Source organism: Xenopus laevis, chromosome 2L (assembly GCF_017654675.1).
Source record: "Xenopus laevis strain J_2021 chromosome 2L, Xenopus_laevis_v10.1, whole genome shotgun sequence".
NCBI classification, from domain to species: domain Eukaryota; kingdom Metazoa; phylum Chordata; class Amphibia; order Anura; family Pipidae; genus Xenopus; species Xenopus laevis.
In genome coordinates this window covers 44,319,898-44,337,894 of record NC_054373.1, presented here as the reverse complement: position 1 = coordinate 44,337,894, position 17,997 = coordinate 44,319,898, and the positions used below count along the sequence as shown (strand labels likewise).

The 17,997-nt window shown below is 38.3% G+C and overlaps 1 protein-coding gene across 13 annotated transcripts in view; it reads left to right on the top strand.

Moving 5' to 3' along the window:
• The window catches only part of map7d2.L (MAP7 domain containing 2 L homeolog), a 92,717-nt gene that overhangs the window by 50,277 nt on the left and 24,443 nt on the right, over positions 1-17,997 (top strand). For 6 of the 13 annotated variants that reach the window (XM_041581806.1, XM_041581807.1, XM_041581803.1 and 3 more), the window contains exons 4-5: positions 9,365-9,476; positions 13,527-13,637. In XM_041581806.1, coding sequence (XP_041437740.1) covers positions 9,365-9,476; positions 13,527-13,637 — 223 coding nt within the window. Of the gene's footprint in view, positions 1-9,364; positions 9,477-10,040; positions 10,146-13,526; positions 13,638-17,997 lie in introns of all 13 variants that reach the window. The other 7 variants (XM_041581804.1, XM_041581805.1, XM_041581801.1 and 4 more) reach the window with 3 other exon arrangements.

Genomic DNA, 17,997 nt, shown 5'->3' with positions numbered 1-17,997 from the left:
AAACTCCGTCAGACGATACTGTCACGGAAAGTGACGAAGTTCGCAAGGGACGAGGAGGATTACGCAAAGGAACGCGTCTATACTTGGCGCCAAGACCGATCGAGACAGCGTTCGGAAGGAGGGCCCCCAAGGTTTGGACCACCAGGCCAACGACGTTACAGGACGCCATGGAGAGAAAGGCGCAGCTCCGCAGCCTTCACAAGCAGCGAGGATGAAATCTCCAGCAGCGCCCAGCAGCATTTTTTAGGCGCACGCACAGAGGAAGGAGACGCGGTAAAATTCAAACAGCGCATCAACCCCAGGACGCCGATAGACAGAGATCATTATCCGAGGAGGGACAGATACCCACCAAGGTAAATAACCTTGTTATTAACTTATCATCACATGAACTTTCATCTAGTGAACTTACTGTGCTCAATAAAGGGCTAGGTTTTGTCCCTACATACAAGACATCGGTTGAAGATTGGGAAATTGACTTTCTAAAATTTATACGGAAACTTAAACTCAAAATGTGTTTTCCTGAAAGTATTATGGTGGAACCAGTAAGTAAATTTAAAAAGCCTAGCATAATGATCCCTGATATATCTAGCGACGCCTTACATTCATTTGAACATATTGTTCTCTCAGAAATGAGAAAAGTGTGGGACATTAATAAACAGCATAACACCACTAATCTCAGTTCAAATGAACGTAATGCCCTTAAATCTTTACAACTAAATAGTGATATAATTATCCGTAAAGCCGATAAGGGAGGAAGTATAGTGGTGTTGAACAAACTGGATTATAATATAGAAGCATTTAGGCAGCTAGACACCCCAGGTCATTATGCAAAAATTGATTGTGACCCCACACTTAGCATCAAGAGACAGATAGATAATATGGTCGAAGATGCTTGGCTTAATATGACTATTAATAATACAGAAAAGGAATTTTTGACTACAAGATATCCCAGAGTTCCAGTACTGTACCTATTGCCAAAAGTACATAAAACATTGAATAAACCACCGGGACGACCCATTGTCTCGGGCATAGGATCAGTACTGGAGCCTCTGTCAATATTTGTAGATTCATTCCTACAGAAAGAAATGTTGAATATTAATGTATGCCTTAAAGATACTACCGACTTACTGTGTAAACTTACGAATATGGGGACACTCCCACCAGGGACTATACTTTGTGGGATTGACATCCAGAGTTTATACACTTCCATTCCTCATAATGAAGGAATGGAATGTATAGAAGAAGTGTTGCTTGATACCAGTCTGCCTAATCAAAAAATTTTCTTTATTTTGGATTGCCTTAATATGGTATTGACCAAAAATTATTTCACCTTTGAGAATACATTTTACTGGCAAACCCAGGGCACGTCGATGGGTGCAACGGTAGCGCCATCCTATGCCAATTTGTTTGTACACCATCTTGAAAAACAATTATTTTTGAAAAAAGAACCTTATTGTCGTAATATCCTTGCCTATTATAGGTTCGTGGACGACATTTTATTGTTCTGGAATGGCCCTATGGATTTGCTTGAAAAAATGATTGAGGAAGCAAACATGAGCCATAAGACAATTAAATTCACACATGAATGTTCATATTCGGAAATTAATTTTTTGGATGTCAAAATTACTTTAACTAATGGTGAACTAAATACTGACTTGTTCAGGAAAAGTGTGGATAAGAATAATTTGTTACATATAAGCAGTTTTCATAGTCCGAAGGTGAAACGAGCAATCCCAAAAGGGCAATTTACTCGAGTTAAAAGAATAACCTCTCGTACAGAGAAATATGATGAAGCGAAGGTGACATTAACTAAACGTTTTAAAGAGAGAGGTTATAAATCAGATGTGATAAACAAAGCTATAAAAGAAGTAGATGTTATTCCTCGGGCAAATCTTCTATGCCCTAGGAGGAAAGAACACACAGACAATAAACTTACCTTTGTTTCTACCTTTGATTCACATAGCAACAAGATGGAGAAGGTCATTAAAAGATACTGGCCTCTTTTACAATCTGACAGACAATATGGTTATCTATTTAGTGCTTTTCCTCTTTTTTGTTATAAACGAGGTCGCACTCTTAAAGATATATTATGCCCGTCAGATACACGCCAGAAGAAATCTTTATTTCATGGCAAGAAAAAGAAGGGAACGTATCCTTGTCTGAGTTGTAATTGTTGCTCTTCTATAATAAAAGGCAGTAAAATTAACCATCCCAAAAAAGGACATGAGATTGACTTAAACGTATATGCCACTTGCAAATCAACTCATGTTGTATATTTTCTTAAATGTCCCTGTGGCTTGGGTTATGTGGGGCAAACTTCCAGAGAGGTGAAACAAAGGGTTCAAGAACATAAAAATAATATTAGAAATTATAAAGAAAACACACAAACTGATACTTCGGTCTCTAAACATTTCTTCGAATGTAAGCATAACCCTATGCAACTGCGCTGGTGTGTCCTCGAAGAAGCCCCCCTTGATAGGCGAGGTGATAATAGAATTAAAAGATTGTTACAAAAAGAAGGTAAATGGATAAAGAAACTGAACACATTACATCCTGATGGTTTAAATGATGCTTGGAGTTTGAAACCGTATTTATAAAATTGTTAATTTAACTCATTTACGTTGCAGACCATGAAAATTGAGAATAATATGCTACAATAACGACAGAAATAGGGTAAGAATTTATGGTTTAAATACTAGCCTCAAGCATTGTGATTCCTTGTTTTTAAACTGAATGAGTTAGGGTATATTTTTTAAAAAAATAGTGCCCCTTTTTGTGATCTTTTATGAAATTTGTTTTTAACAGGTTGGTGAAGATTTGCACAATTGATATTATGTATTTCTCTGGAGAGTTTTTAACATTATATACAATGTATTTAATTGATTGGACATTTCCTGCACAAAATATTCAAGCACTTTGAAGATAATTTCGCTTTTACTTCGATCACCTGTGGACACAAAATTGAACATTTTTTATCACTCCTGATTGGATGATGGGAATGAAGGGGTTAATGGGTGTGTTTTAAAAGTTCACTGTGATTTTGTGTTTGTTACACTTGAGAAAGGGCAATTACAGCCCGAAACATGTTGTGTATAGCAGCTTAAATAAATATTAATCACAAGCAGTTAATCTGCGTCAGAGTGCTCTCCTCTCTTCTATTGAAAGTTCATATGTTTGGGGTTAACTGACCAAACAAAGTGTCTTCATGCCCATGACAATATTAGATGTAGCATATAATTGTAGTAATAGCAATCCAAAGAAAAGCAAGTTGATTATTTTTGCTGATCACTTCTCCCAAGGGAATTAGGCTGGTTACATACAGTGAAACTGAATGGTCAGATCTCTCATTTTAGAGAGATTAGGCCATGTTCTACTATAACTATATATATATATATATATATATATATATCTATATATATCTATATCTATATCTATATCTCTATATATATATATATATATATCTATAGATATATATATATATATATATATATATATATATATATATATATATATATATATATATATATATATATATATATATATATATATATATATATATAGTTTCTCCAAACTGAGTGCACTCAAACCACAAAAAACATCAATGCCTAGGTGCAGGTTAAAAAATGTCATACAATATCAATTATCACAAACCGCACTCCGAGGACTTAAAATAAACACAAGGTGTGGAGTATATATATATATATATATATATATATATATATAGTGTAATGTGTTTAGTAATATATGGCTTTTGCTGCTGGGATTTGTATCTTCCTCAATTCCATGATGGTGACAAAGTAACAACAGGGGGGAAGGAATATACATAAATAGGAAGAATGCAATTAAGAGACTGCTGGTTCCTTTAAAATGCTTCTTCTATTAAAGATAATTCCATCAGTCTTGGCATTTGTTAGGGTTGCAATATCTATTTAACCTTTGGGAATCAATAGAGGTCACTCAGCTGTTGTTCTGCCAACATTACATCTAGCTCTTCCCCATGAATTACATTAGTCCTCGGTCTTTCATTGGTGCAGTAGCAATTGTTTCCCGTTTGTCTGTGCCTGTTGTGCTTTTTGTAGATGTGATAGTGGCTCAGTATTGATTTTCTTTGTCTGCTAAAGAGCAGAAATATTAAACCTTCCCATGCTGAAGGGGATATATCTCACATGAGATATGACAGCCACCTCTTGTCCTATGGTAGCATACATAGCCTTCTGTTTTCAGCATTATTTTTTTACAGACTTACGGTGGCTGAGCCGAAAGAAACCATTTAGTGCAGTGGTCCCCAACAAGTGGCTTGCGAGCAACATGCCCCCATGAATGTTGCTCCCAGTGGCCTCAAATTTTAATTCTTGGTTTGGAGAAAAGTTTTGTTTGCAAAAAAAAAAACAGAGCATGTGGGATGCCAGGCCACCTAGGGGCTACCTAATTGCCAATCACAGCCCTTATATGGCACCTGAAGGAACTTTTTATTTGGCCAGAAGGGACAAATGCTGCAAAATGCTTACTGCTAGTTATTGGCATTGTCAGGGGCAGACATAGAGCAGAAGACCTTAGAATTATGGATTCTATAAACATAATTGTGTTCCAAATGAATACAGTGCTGTTTTCTGCCTTTGTTTTTAATCAAGTATTCACTCTGCTCTTAGTTTAGCAAAAATCTTAGCTGTTGGTGTTATAGGTTACTGCTGTGCGGTGAACATTTGAGCTACCTGGTCATTTTCTACCTAAAAAGAAAAAAACAAACTTGCTTGTTGATCTATCATCTTAGTTCAGCTCTCTGACTGTTTGAGGTGGTAGTTTTTTTATACACAGGTTTCCGGGGCTTGGAAAATCTAAGGGAGTAACAAGCCAATCCTAAATCTGCTGCTGTCAACAGGCCCAAGTGATATGACTTCACAGATATAAAACATGCAGAAAGAACTTGTAATCATAACCACCCATAGTTGTTCACTGTTCCACCTTCTCATGACCAGTAGAAGCCAGTGGTTCCATGCTGAGACAGATTGCAGTGCTTCCATCACTTCTTTTATAGTATAGCCTAACATGGAGTATGTTCATAGTCTGTCCCCCCCCTGTACTGTATTTAAAGGGGACCTGTCACTCAAAAAAAATATTAAAAATCCTATTTTATGACATTATTCAAGCAAAATAAAATGTAATTACACTGTATAAAGTATCTGAATCTTGTTTCATTTGGTCTGGAAATTCATGATAATAGCAAGCAGGCAAGAGCCGGCCCATATTGTGGACACTGTTATTAAGGCAAGCCTTGCATAATCTCAAAATCATCTCAAAATATTGTTTGTGCATCAGAATGGGGGACCTGATGTCCATTCCAATGCACTGGTTACACAATTAAATGGTTAAGAGAACTGGGGGGATGTGGGGAGAGCAGTGACATCTAGAAAGTGCTGAATGGAAAGTGAAAGTAATTGTCTGCCCCGCCTCTATGCCTAAGGCATAGAGGAGTGGCAGGCAATATTTGATTGACAGCTAAAATTTTTAAACAAGTTTACAACAGCTATGAATACATTAATAATAAAAATAATTTGGATTTCATGTTTAATTTGAAAAGGACTTTTATTATACAGATTTTTATGTCTGAGTGACAGGTCCACTTTAATAGCCAGTGTCAAACAATTGCTATACAGTAAGTATATAAATTATAGTGTTGAGTACAGAACCGCGTTTATTTTGTCTTTTTATATTACTGCCCCTTATACAGAGCCAGTGGCGAAACTAGATGTTTCTGGGCCCCACAGAAAATTCATTTTAGGGCCCCCATCATATGCAAAGGTTGTCCTGTTTTACCAATTTATGTTGAATTGCTGGTTAATTACGGCCTCATGCGGCCCCTATAAATCCTGTATATAAAGCTGTAGGGTCTACTTCCTGTGTAGTTACGTCGCTGTACAGAGCTGTGTCTCTACTCTTATTATTTACCTGTCTTGCTTATATATCTGGCAGCTCTTGGCCACAAATGTAAAGATGCTTATATGGACAGATCTGAACATCATTCAGCCTTTGGTTCCACAATAACATAATATGCGGGGTGTGATTGAGCAGTAAGCAGCATTCATGGACTATTGCAGTCCAATGCTGGATCTGATTGATACCTGAGAAACTGGATCAGATACTGATCTGGCACAGAATTAATTTTGGTGCCGTACACAGGCCAATAATAGGTTATTATATACCTATTCTTTATCTGTCGCTCTGTCACATCTGTCATTATCGATCTTAATTTCAATAGCTATCTGCTCGGTGCTGTGCATTCTAATTGTTAGTGTACAGCTATATATAATATATATGTGACTTGAGTTATATAATGAGATTATTTGTCATTTAAAAATAATAGCTTGTGTTTGATATTCCTCCAACCTGTCACAGTGCACGTGGGAATACATACATTTGTTGTTGAGAAGAGGGAGTTTAGACCCATGTATATTTGGGTGCCTTTATGTTAATGCAATAGAGCTGCAGTCAGGCTGTATTTGAATTTGCAGCAAAAGCTGAGTAGCTGCCAAGGAGACTGACTTGCAATAGAAGTTCTCGTGTAAGTGTCTGCTGTGCGTATCTATACTCAGTAGTGATGGGTGAATTTGCACCGTTTCGCTTCGCCGAAAAATTTGCGAACTTCGCACGAAACGGCACCTGTGTCTCGTTTTTGACGCCGGCGCCCATTTTTGACGAAAATTGTTTTTGGCGCAAATTTGCAGCGAATTCGCGCCTGGTGAATAAATTCGCCCATCACTAATACTCTTCCGTGAGGCACTTGCGTTGTTTCTCTGCTGCTGACTGTAACGGCAGGATGGGGTGCCTCTGTCGGGTCCTGCTGCAATATCACCCCTGCTTAGGGTTGCCACCTTTTCTGGAAAAAAATACTGGCCTTCCTATATATTTATCTTTTTTCCCTAATAACATTGGGATGAACCATCATTTTTACCGGCAAAATACCAGGCTGGTGGCAACCCTACCCTTGCTGGAATTTTTTTTTAGGTAAGCCAGGAGTTGTATTAGATACATTACTACTTTGTGATTAGAAATCATTGCCATCATCAGCATAAGCTTTTCTCCTCTGTGGAGTACCCATGGGACACATGCTAAACCATATATTCCATCGGATATTGACGCTTTGTGTGTCAATAATCCACCTGTCAATTTGATTTCATTACATTTAATCAGGAAATATGCTAAAGAAGAATAAATTACCCAGAGGTATTATACTGACTTATCACAGAAATGGAAAATGTGGATCTTGTGAACATGAGGATGGATGAAACGGAACTAAATTTAAATCTAGTGGGCACCTACATATATAGAGTAAAGCTGGGGAGGAAAAGAAAGATGGAAATAGAAATTAATAAGTAGGTATCAGGTTCTCAGCAGTCTTGTTGCAAGTTTGAGGAAGGATTGAATACTCCTGAGTAGAACTTGCTTTTCGGTTTAAAGGACTAAACCCTAAAAATTAATATGGCTAAAATGCCATATTTATAAACTGCACTTATTGCACCAGCCTAAAGTTCAGCTTGTCAATAGCAGTAATGATCCAGGACTTCAAACTTGTCACAGGGGGTCACCATCTTGGAAAGTGTCTGTGACACTCACTTGCTCAGTAGCCTCTGAGCAGCTGTTGAGAAGCTAAATATGTTAAGTAAAGAAATAAAATGATTTTATAGGGAGTGCGGGTCCTGATAACGCTATTTTATATATACTGGTTTTGACCATGCACCCTGCTTTTGGCTTTAAAGGATAAGTAAACTATTAAAATAAGTGAATGTAAAATTGATGAGGGGGCTTTTCTAAGAACTACATTCATTATTTATTTTCTTTTAAAGGAGAAGGAAAGCTACTGAAGCAGTTTATCGCCAATAGATTAGCCACAATTGTGCAAGCTATAACACTATATTTATTCTTTAGAATGCTTTACCATACCTGAGAAAACCGCTCTAGAACCTCTCTATGTTAGTTTAGCATAGCAGCCGCCATATTAGCTTGGTGTGACATCACTTCCTGCCTGAGTCTCTCCCTGCTCACTTATAGCTCTGGGCTCAGATTACAGCAGGGATGGGAGAAAAGGGAGGGGGAGAAAGGAGCAAACTGAGCATGCTCAAGCCCTAGCCCTGGAGGTTTATGCTGAAAACAGGAAGTCTGATACAGAAGTCCATCTATACACAATAGAAGGAAAGAAATGTGGTGTTTTTTTGACAGAGGACTCACAGCAGCTTAATTTGAGGGTTTACTCATTAATATGAATGAATTTAGTTCCAACCGCGCCACCTGCTGGTCAGTTTCCCACCAGTCTGACCACCAAGTAGTCAAGGAAGTTGTCAGGAGAAAGAAAGAGGCTGCTCTGATGTTCTTCTGCTTAGGAAAGATTTAAGAAAGGTTTCTAATTTTATTCCTAAGCAGAAGAACATCAGATCAGCCTCTTTCTCCTGACAACTTTCTTCACTACTTGCTGGTCAAACTGGTGGGAAACTGACCAGCAGGTGGCGCTGTTGGAACTAAATTCATTCATATTAACAATACATGTAAAAAGAAAATAAATAATGAATATAAACTGCAAAAGTGCTTACAATAGCACCCTCATCAATTTTACATTCACTTTACTTTAAAGATTTACTTATCCTTTAAACATCAGAGTGCAGGCACTAAATGAACTCACGTGTGTGTGTATAAATATACATATATACAGATATATGGTATGAAATATTCATCTATTCAAATAAACTTGATATTTACATGGTAGAGCAGGTTTGCACAGTTAAACTACAACTTCCAATATCTCTGCCGACTACAGGATGATGGGAGTTATAGTTCAGTACCAGCTGGGAGCAGCAGATTGGACAATATTGTGCTTTCTTAATTTATAAGGATGCTATAAAATAAAAATAAAAAATGCAAGCTACAGGCACCCTGGCTCCAGTTGACATGCTAAGAAGCAATGGCTGTTGTTGGGAGTCACTGCGCTTCTGTGAGGAGCCCAGGGCAGTGGATGACTTTGCAGGTTGCCTGTGTTTAGAAGGAGATTAATAAAACATGAGTTGTCCTGAGATTGTGACTGATCTGATTGGCTGTCGTGCCACAATGGAACTGATGCGGAATCCAATGATGCAACTTGTGTTATTTACTTACCAGAACCCCCAGTGGAGGCCAATGACAGTGATCACAGACGCCTCCTCCCTGCTCACTAAGCACTGCCCATCCTCCTCTGACTAATTAGGGATCTCATCTGGCGACACCAGCACTTGTTACTAGAGCATCAGCAGCAGCATAGATTCACTGAGTGACAGCCTGCCTTCTGCATCTCTTGTCCCAGCTCTGCTCATTTTTTGGTGGTTCTTGTGTATTTGGCTAGGAGCGCTTAGAGGCCATGATGCGTCGCGCCCAGGAACGTAGTCAGCAACTGGAGCAGAAACAGAAGAGATGGTCCTGGGGTGGGGCCCTTGTGGCAGGAGCCGGCAGAGATGGTAAGTAGCCTACACCTGCATTGCAGGGCTGCTTTATAAGAATAAATTGCCACATGTAATATGTACGGCGCACCTAGTATTCTCCACTTGCTCTACTGACCCACTTCTTCCTACTTCTCTGCCTGCGCTACTCTAACAGGGATGCTGTGACGCTCAGGCAATGAATAGTGTGTGTGTATCTGCTCGCTGGAGGCTGGGCGTGCCAGTCATTAGGTGCAGCATCACCCACTGACTTTATAAAAAGAAAGCGACCAGCATAGTTTGTTAGACCGCCAAGGTCTCATCTTTGGGCAGACTCTCAGCACATGAAGGGTTAATATCCTCTGACAATGGAAAAGGTCCATCATAGTTTCATTTTAGCCGGCGGCGGAACAAAGGCAGTGACATGGCACATATCGGTGACTTTTTGTGTCTCAGATAACGATTTCTTTGAATTCAGTGCCAGCGTGGAGATTTTACTTTAACTATTGGAACAATGTTTATTGCAGTGTGTGTGTGTGTGTTCTCTTCCCAGGCTCCTTTAATGTGTCCCCTCTTGTCTCGCTCTGGTTTTATGCTGTGCAGGTGACCCCGAGTGCCCCATTCCCCCTGAGCTAGCTTTAGCTGCCAACACCCTTCTTCCAGACCCTGTGAGCTCTGCCGCTGCTGCTGCTGCCGAATCCTCCAATGGTATTTCACAACCACAGTGCCATTGTGTCACCTTGTTTCCTTCATTCATCGAGCCCTTTTGTCTTGAGTCTGAGTTACTAGCCCAGTCCAGTGTGTTCAGATAACTGATTGGTATCATTCTGTTTGTTCATCTTCATCACCAGTACAGAATCCCAGTGTCACTGTGCATGTCTCCCATGGGAGCCTCGTCCTCATTCCATTTTCTGTTTAACTATTGCCAAACCTGGAAAGTCTGCTCTCATTCACTTGTGGTTTTAGAACCTTTCTGCCTATCTATAGTGTTAACGTGGGTGCTGATGTTAACTCTGCATTTGCCATGGACTAATAATCTCTTTGCTTCCACTGACCATAAAGCAGGGATTATGAGGCTGAGGCCTTCCAGCCTATACAGCTCCCAGCATCTTGTTGGCTGACTGAAGCTGCTGGGGGCTGTAGTTCCATAGACCTTTAGGGTAGGGTTATCAGATTGGATAAACAAATCAGGAACGTGTCTAGAACACCTTATTCTCATAGGTATCCTTGGATTTTCACATGATCTGGTAACTGTACTGTAGAACCGGTGACAACATAATCTAGGACAAATATATAGTTATTGATTAAATTATCTACTCTATTGCCCGAAAATCCATGGTGTCTAATTGCCGGATATGGATTTCTGTCCAATATATATGTGTCTGCGCAGTCTGCTCAGTAATTCTCCTTAAAAAACAGTAATGACTAAAAAAGAAATTATTTTAAAGTGCTGTGTTTGCTTCAGTAAGTATACTAGTATAGTTTATATAAACAAGCTGCTGTGTAGTCATGGGGGCAGCCATTCAAGCACAGGACCCACAGTAGATAACAGATACACTGTGTAGTATCTCATTGTATACTACAGAGCTTATGTTATCTGTTGTGTGTTCTTTGCCTTTTCTCCTTTTTCATCTTTGAATGGCTGCCCCCATGGCTAAAGAGCACCTTGTTTATATAAACTATTATAGTCTTTCTGAAGCAAACACACTGGTTGTACCAAGGTAGGGCAACAGTACATTATATTTTCGTTACTTTAAAACACTTTAATTTTTTTGGTGTTACTGTTCCTTTAAGCCTATAGAACAATAATCCGATTTTCTTTTCTTCCTGAAGTTTGTAAATGACAGGAGGTAGGTTTATTGTCATTTACAGATTTATCTCTGTATAAAGAAGTTGTTCTGTAATACTCTCAAGTATACATGGGAGTAAAAGCTGTGTGGTTTGCCTTGGTGGAGAAAAGTCTTTGTAGAAAACATAAAAGAATTATCTATTTCTAACTATTCTCTAATGGGAATAATCACTTTCGCCATACAGTAAAACAATATAGCAGCTTTGACAAAAAGGCGTTTTAATTGTATAAAAGTAAAGTCCTGTGCATCTGGCAAACTGTTTCCTCCTGTCCTCGAGGGAAAATACATAGAGAATTAAACTTAAATCTTTAGGTTATAATTGAATGTGAACAGCAATGTGACTGTTAAGTAGTATCAGTGCAAGAAACATTGGCACTTCTGTAAGTAGAGTTTATGGGCGGCCCAGCACCCAGGCCTAGCAGATATCCAATATTAGCTCTTTCAATTGTAATTGGAATATATGAATTGCAAATTGGTGCAGTGTCTGGGAATATAATGCAAACCTAGGATTTCCTTGTCCCAAGAGAAGCTTTAGGTATTACTTGCACATTTTAATCACTGCCCCTTGACTAGTCACCATCATTCCTATCCCGCAAGACTTTGGCAGCAGAATTTAAAATAGAAATTTGTCAGCCTGACAAGAAAAAGTCATTAAAGGACAAGGAAAGCCTAAAGACAATATTTTGTGCAGGGGAAGGTGTACCTCAATACAGGCTAGATGGTTTCACAAAAGCTCATGGTTTCACAAAAGAAAAAAATCCTACCCAAAAATGCATAGTTTTGCCCTCAAGGCCAAGACCGGCTTGCATGCTCAATAGGTATTCTTCTGATTTAGTGCATGCACAGATGTATTACTTGTGAGCTTGTTTTTTTCTGTGAGACCCGTCTTGCTGTCAGGAATTTTCACACATGCCCAGATCATCGGAAATGATGGCAGACGCTAGATGCTACAGAATGGAAAAACTACAAGACAAAATTTTTAGATTTAAAACTGGTATTTGGAAAAACAAAGTTAGCAATCTGGGAGAGCAAGAAGCTACTAGTTAAATGATGTAGGAAGTAAAAAAAAGGCTTTCTTTGTCCTTTAAACTCCTGCCTTCAGCATCGCATAATATGGTGTTTCATAGATATGTTGGTAGCTCCCACTTTTAAAATATAAAAGCCATTGTCACATACAGCAAGTTACTGAGGAGTTCCATGACCGTGCAGGTCATGGAACTCTGAGATGAATTTCAATATCCTCATATTTTGCAACAGGGGGTACTTTATATATTATAATACATACATTTCAGTGAGTCATGTGACAGAAATGACATCAGTAAGCTCTGATTATAACTGATGACATCAATAAGCATTTATAAGGCTCATGTGTATTATATAGTGAATAAAGTACCCCCTATTGTAAAATATAAGGACAAAAATCCGGCGACAACTCACATGCGACAGAAATAAGGTAAGTGAATGTCGGATGAAGTCGCAGCATTGATCCGACACGACTGTCGGATGCAGATGCTGCACCCTGCGTCTGCATCAGACAGTCGCGTCGGATTAACGATGTGACTTCATCAGACATTTCTATCTCTTACCTTATTTCCGTTGCATGTGATTTGTCGCCAACATTTTGTGTAGTCCTACCCTAAGGGAAAATGTAGTGTCCTGAATATGTTAAGTATGCAGGGCCGGGGTGAGCATTGGGAGAGTGCTGTCTTTAGCAGTTAAAGTAGGTCTGAATGAATTTCACTTGCCCACTAGGCCACTTCAACTTTTATAAATGAAAGTTGTCTAACCCAGACTGAAGTGTATTCCTTGCATGATTCTGTAATGTTCTAAAGTTTAAAAAAAGCTTCTTTTTTTTTTTACAATAAAATTGAAAAAAAAAAATGAATAATAAAAATAAAAAAATATGCTTTTGTCATCACCATTCTACAGTCCGACACAAAAGTCATGCTTTGCTTTGTAGACTTGCTTAGCAGCCATTATTATTAGTGTATGACTTGGAAGGAATGATCATACATCAAGCTTACAGAATAGTTTGAGCGCCTCCTACTGGTAGCTGGATGAATAATCACACTGGCTCGTTGGATAACACAAGCATAAAATACACCTTCCGCCTAAATGTCAATCATCCTTTTCATAACTCAAATCATCCTCTTTAGAATATTGTTTTATAATCGTTATATTTTATTAAGGCAGACATGTGCCGCTATTATATAAATATTTCAAATGCATCTCTCTGCAGCCTGTGACAAACTTTCATCCTCTACAATGAGTCTACAAAGGCCAGTGGAGTCACCAATCAGTAAGAGGCTCTCCGCTTCTACAGCGGCAATCACACATTCCCTTGACAGAGGCAAGTGACCTGGCTGTTCCCTGTGTACCTGTCCTGCATATTCCTCTCCCTGTGCTATCCTCCTTTCTAGCTATCACACTCTCTCTCTCTCTGTCTCAACTCCATTGCTGGAAGCCTCATCTTTCACATAAGGGATGCACCGAATCTAGCATTCAGGTTAGGATTTGGCCAAATCTGGGCATTTTTTTTGCTGGACTTAGATTTGGCCCAATTCTGAGAGACTGAACTCACTTTCATATTGAGCTAAATTTTGGTAGAGTATTCAGTATTCTGCCAAATCCAAAAAGGTTTGTTTCAGTGCATCCCAACTTTGGATGAGTAACTTTGGTTTGTCTTATGTAAAGTACAAGTGAAGCTAAATACTAGAGGGGTTATTTACTAAACTCCGATTGCAAAAATCACTAAAAATGTTTGATTTTTTTTTTTTAAACTTTTGAAAAATCACAAATTTTTCTGAATTTATTTAACCCCAAGGATGGAAACATCTGAATGGGAAAATCCAGCATCTCAGACCTGTCGAGGTTGCAAATAAGTCAATGGGAGAAGTCCCAGTAATTTTTTGATGTGTGCTGGGTTTCGTGCAATACCTCAAAGTTTTCGGGCAAAAATCTGAGTTTTCGGTTGAAAAATCCGTAAATGTAATAATAAATAAGCGCAAAAAACACAAGCGGATTTGATTGGAGTTTGTAGCAGAAAATATTGAGATAAATTTGGACTTTGATAAATAACCCCCTAGGTGTTCAGGCAGGAGAGTTTCTAGAGTCTCAATAACTGAGAGCACACGTGTTATCAGTTCATCTGCTGTGGCTATAATAGCCTTACAACAGGACCTCCTGCGCCATGGAATCTTGAAGATTAGGAAAATACTAAAAGCAAATAACCTCCGGTGCCCTACTGAAGAAACAATTGTTTAACTACATTTGACTTTTTTTTCAGCAGTGCTGCTAATTCATTCGTAGTGAGTTTCTATCTTCTGTGTGTGAAGTCATTTAAATCAGATCTCTGGTTTATGTTAAATTGTATTCAACATAAGGTAAGCCAACATATGAAGAAACCATATGTGGGAAAAGTGAGGGCCTCCCTGTGATTCGGTAACTGTCAGAGACAACTTTATAAGTAGTAACGTGAAGTATTTGCTGTCTGTATGAGTTCATCGTCTCTTTTCCCGTGAAATTCGTGAATGGGCGAAAAATTAGTGAAACGCAAGTTTTGACACCAGCAACAATTTGCGGGCATCAAAATTTACGCAGGTGACAATTCCGAGCTGGCGTCATTTGATGTGCATTAAAGTCAATGGTGTCTTAAATTGCCGTCGCAAATTCATATCTCACCCATCACTAATATTGTGTGAAAAAAGAGAATGTTTCAGTGCATTATACTCTTCTAAATGACAAGGAATATGTTTAAAAACTGTGTGTCTGATTCATTGAAAAATCCCCCCAAACCCTCCTAGTCATCTCATAGCTCACGTGTTCCACTTCCCGCCACTGAATTCTCTGGCCATACAAGGGAGCCGGTGGCACAGAGCTCATTGCACGGTAGGATAGGAACCAATCAGCAGCTAGGCTGACCTGATAGGGAACTGAAGCTTGTTTTGCCTGTTTGACTGCAGGGCTAAGATTGATTACTGCCCTCTTACTGGGACCCTTAAAACACGCCCCCCATTAGAAAAACGGACATGGACTGTAGCACATTTATAGGGAGCTCCAATATGGGGGTTACTTTTATAGATAATATTAATTTCTTAACCAAAGTAAAACCAGCACCATATATTAATCATTATTGCCTACAATATTTAGTAGAGACAATTTTATACATCTCCTGTAACATCAAACAGCTCCACTTTTGTCTCATATATCTTTTGTTCCTTTTCATACATTCTCCCAATCATAAACTTATATTAACTTCTCTTGGGAAGACAGGCAGCTGCCTACAGTAATTTCCATTTATAAATAAGCATTATCTCTGTTAAATAATAGACCTCAGATTGTTTGGCTGTGGGCTTAAAACCTTTGCTTTTATGACATTGCAGATGGCTTCTCCTTTGTATGATGTCAACACCAACGATAATGCTCGAATATCATCTTTAAAAGATTGTGATTTTATGCGGAGGTGGTAGCACACCCTGGCAATCACCGTACCATAATTATCTCCTTAATTGCTGTAAAAACAGTAAGGGTGTACTTACATTTATTACACATGGCTTTTTCTTGTTGGCTTATATCGTGTTGAATATACAAAAAGAAAAAAAGAAAATCAGTTATGTATAATTAGTGCTGTACGGCTATGTTTATCTAATTTAAGAATAATAATTGCTAGATCATTCTGATGTTAAACTGAAGACTTCAAATAGGGTGGACTCTCCTTTTCTCCTCATCATTACATGGAATTTACATAAAGCCACGGGGAAATAAAAGTCATTAATGGGAATTAAATATACTGCATGTGAATGATTGTGCAAATTCTTATTTTGTGGCCCTATTTGGAAATAATATTGCAAATTGTATAGTTTGCACCGTTTTTCTCTTATTACCTATGATACGGTATTCTTTTTCCCAGGAGTGTTTTAAAAACTAGATCATGAATATGACATTTCCGATTAATATTAAGTACACACATTTGGAAAAACAAATGCAGCTCTCTCCTATGAAATGCAAGCTGTGTTGTTTCTATGTCTCCTTTGATAAATTGCCCTGCCAACAATTGTATGGTAAGAGATTATGAAAGCAGATCTCTAAAGGAATCGTATTGCTGGGTAAGCCTTCTATCCAATCAAAATAATATCCCACTACAGTGTGATTCTTAAGTGGAGAAGGCATATTACGCTTTTTAAAGGGGAATACATGATGATATTCAAAATGCCCCGTTCCAGGACTGAAACCTGCCTCCATTGTTTGTATACAAAGGTTAAAGGAACAGTTCAGTGTACAGATAAAAAAATATTTCAAATATAGTTAGTAAATCAAAACTGTAATCTAAAGGCTGGAGTGAGCAGATATTGAATAGAACAGAACCCAACTTCCTGTTTGCAGCTCTCTAACTCTTAGTTAGTCAGCGACTTGAAGGGGGCCTGCATGGGACATAACTGTTCAGTGAGTTTGCAACTGATCCTTAATGAAAACTATAGAGGAAATTAAAATTTAATATAAGCTTCCTCATACTGAAATAAGAAACTTTCAGAAACGGTACATCATTTTTAATTGATTGTATTTCAAAAGTTTCTTATTTCAGTATGATGAAGCTTATGTTAAATTTTAATTTTCACGATAGTTACCCTTTAGCACGCAGGTCAGATTTAAATGGCTATGACCAAGAGAGCTGCAAAGCAGCAAGTAGTGTTCTGGCTGTTATGTTACACATCCAGTCACTCCAGCCTTTAAACATTTCATTTTGTCTCACTAACTATATTGAGAACATGTTTTATTTTGCACTTATATCCTATTTACTTGCTAAGAAGGTCGATCAATAAGAATTTTAGTTGGGACAGATGGACTGAGATCCAATAATTTAGCAAGGATTTAACAAGAAAGTCAAGCACAGATCAAAGAAAGTCTCTCTGAGGAAAGTTTGCCTGAGTTTGTCTGCACTGATATCAGTTAGAAAAGAGCATAGGAACGTACATGTATTGGGCACCTGAATGCACATTAAGTCAGAACACTACACTTTCTCCTTAAAAAGCTCCATGATCAGTCAAACTTATATTTCATTCCATTTGTATGCCTTTTCTCAGACCTTATTTCATGATTCCATCTTTTACAAGTGTCATTTCATGTCATAAATGTTTTATATATTTAATTTGCCACCCTGTGTGCAGTGTTTGCTAGTGTTGTTTGTGTGTTTCTCTTTGTGGTTTGTAGTACTGCCTAATGCATGGGATTCTTGTTATTTGGCTACAGCAGGATTTTTGGTCTAGGCCTCAGGTTGTGGGACAGCATGAGATCAGCCCCCCCCCCTCAACATGGCTATAAAATTAAAATATGGTGGTAATAATAGAAATATCTAAAAATAAAAAAAAAACAGTCATGGCTGAATTTGACCACCTACTACCTTTTAATCTGGACCCCCCTTCCACTGCTTTAACACCCCATAATTAAGGAACTACACAAATGAATGTTTTTCATTCAACGAAGTTCTGTTGGAGGATGTTGAGAGCTACATATTTCCCCTTGCTTGTTAGACATATGCACATGGGGTTTATGGGGTTTACTCTCATGTACTGTGCTCTACACTGGTTCCACATGGAAAGATGCCCGTCTTTTCCTTACTGTGTATATGTCTGTCTTTGTGTGTTCGTGGCTATTTGCTTGTGTTTTTGTGTATTTATAGCAATTTGCTTGTCATGTGTGTTTATGGGGATATA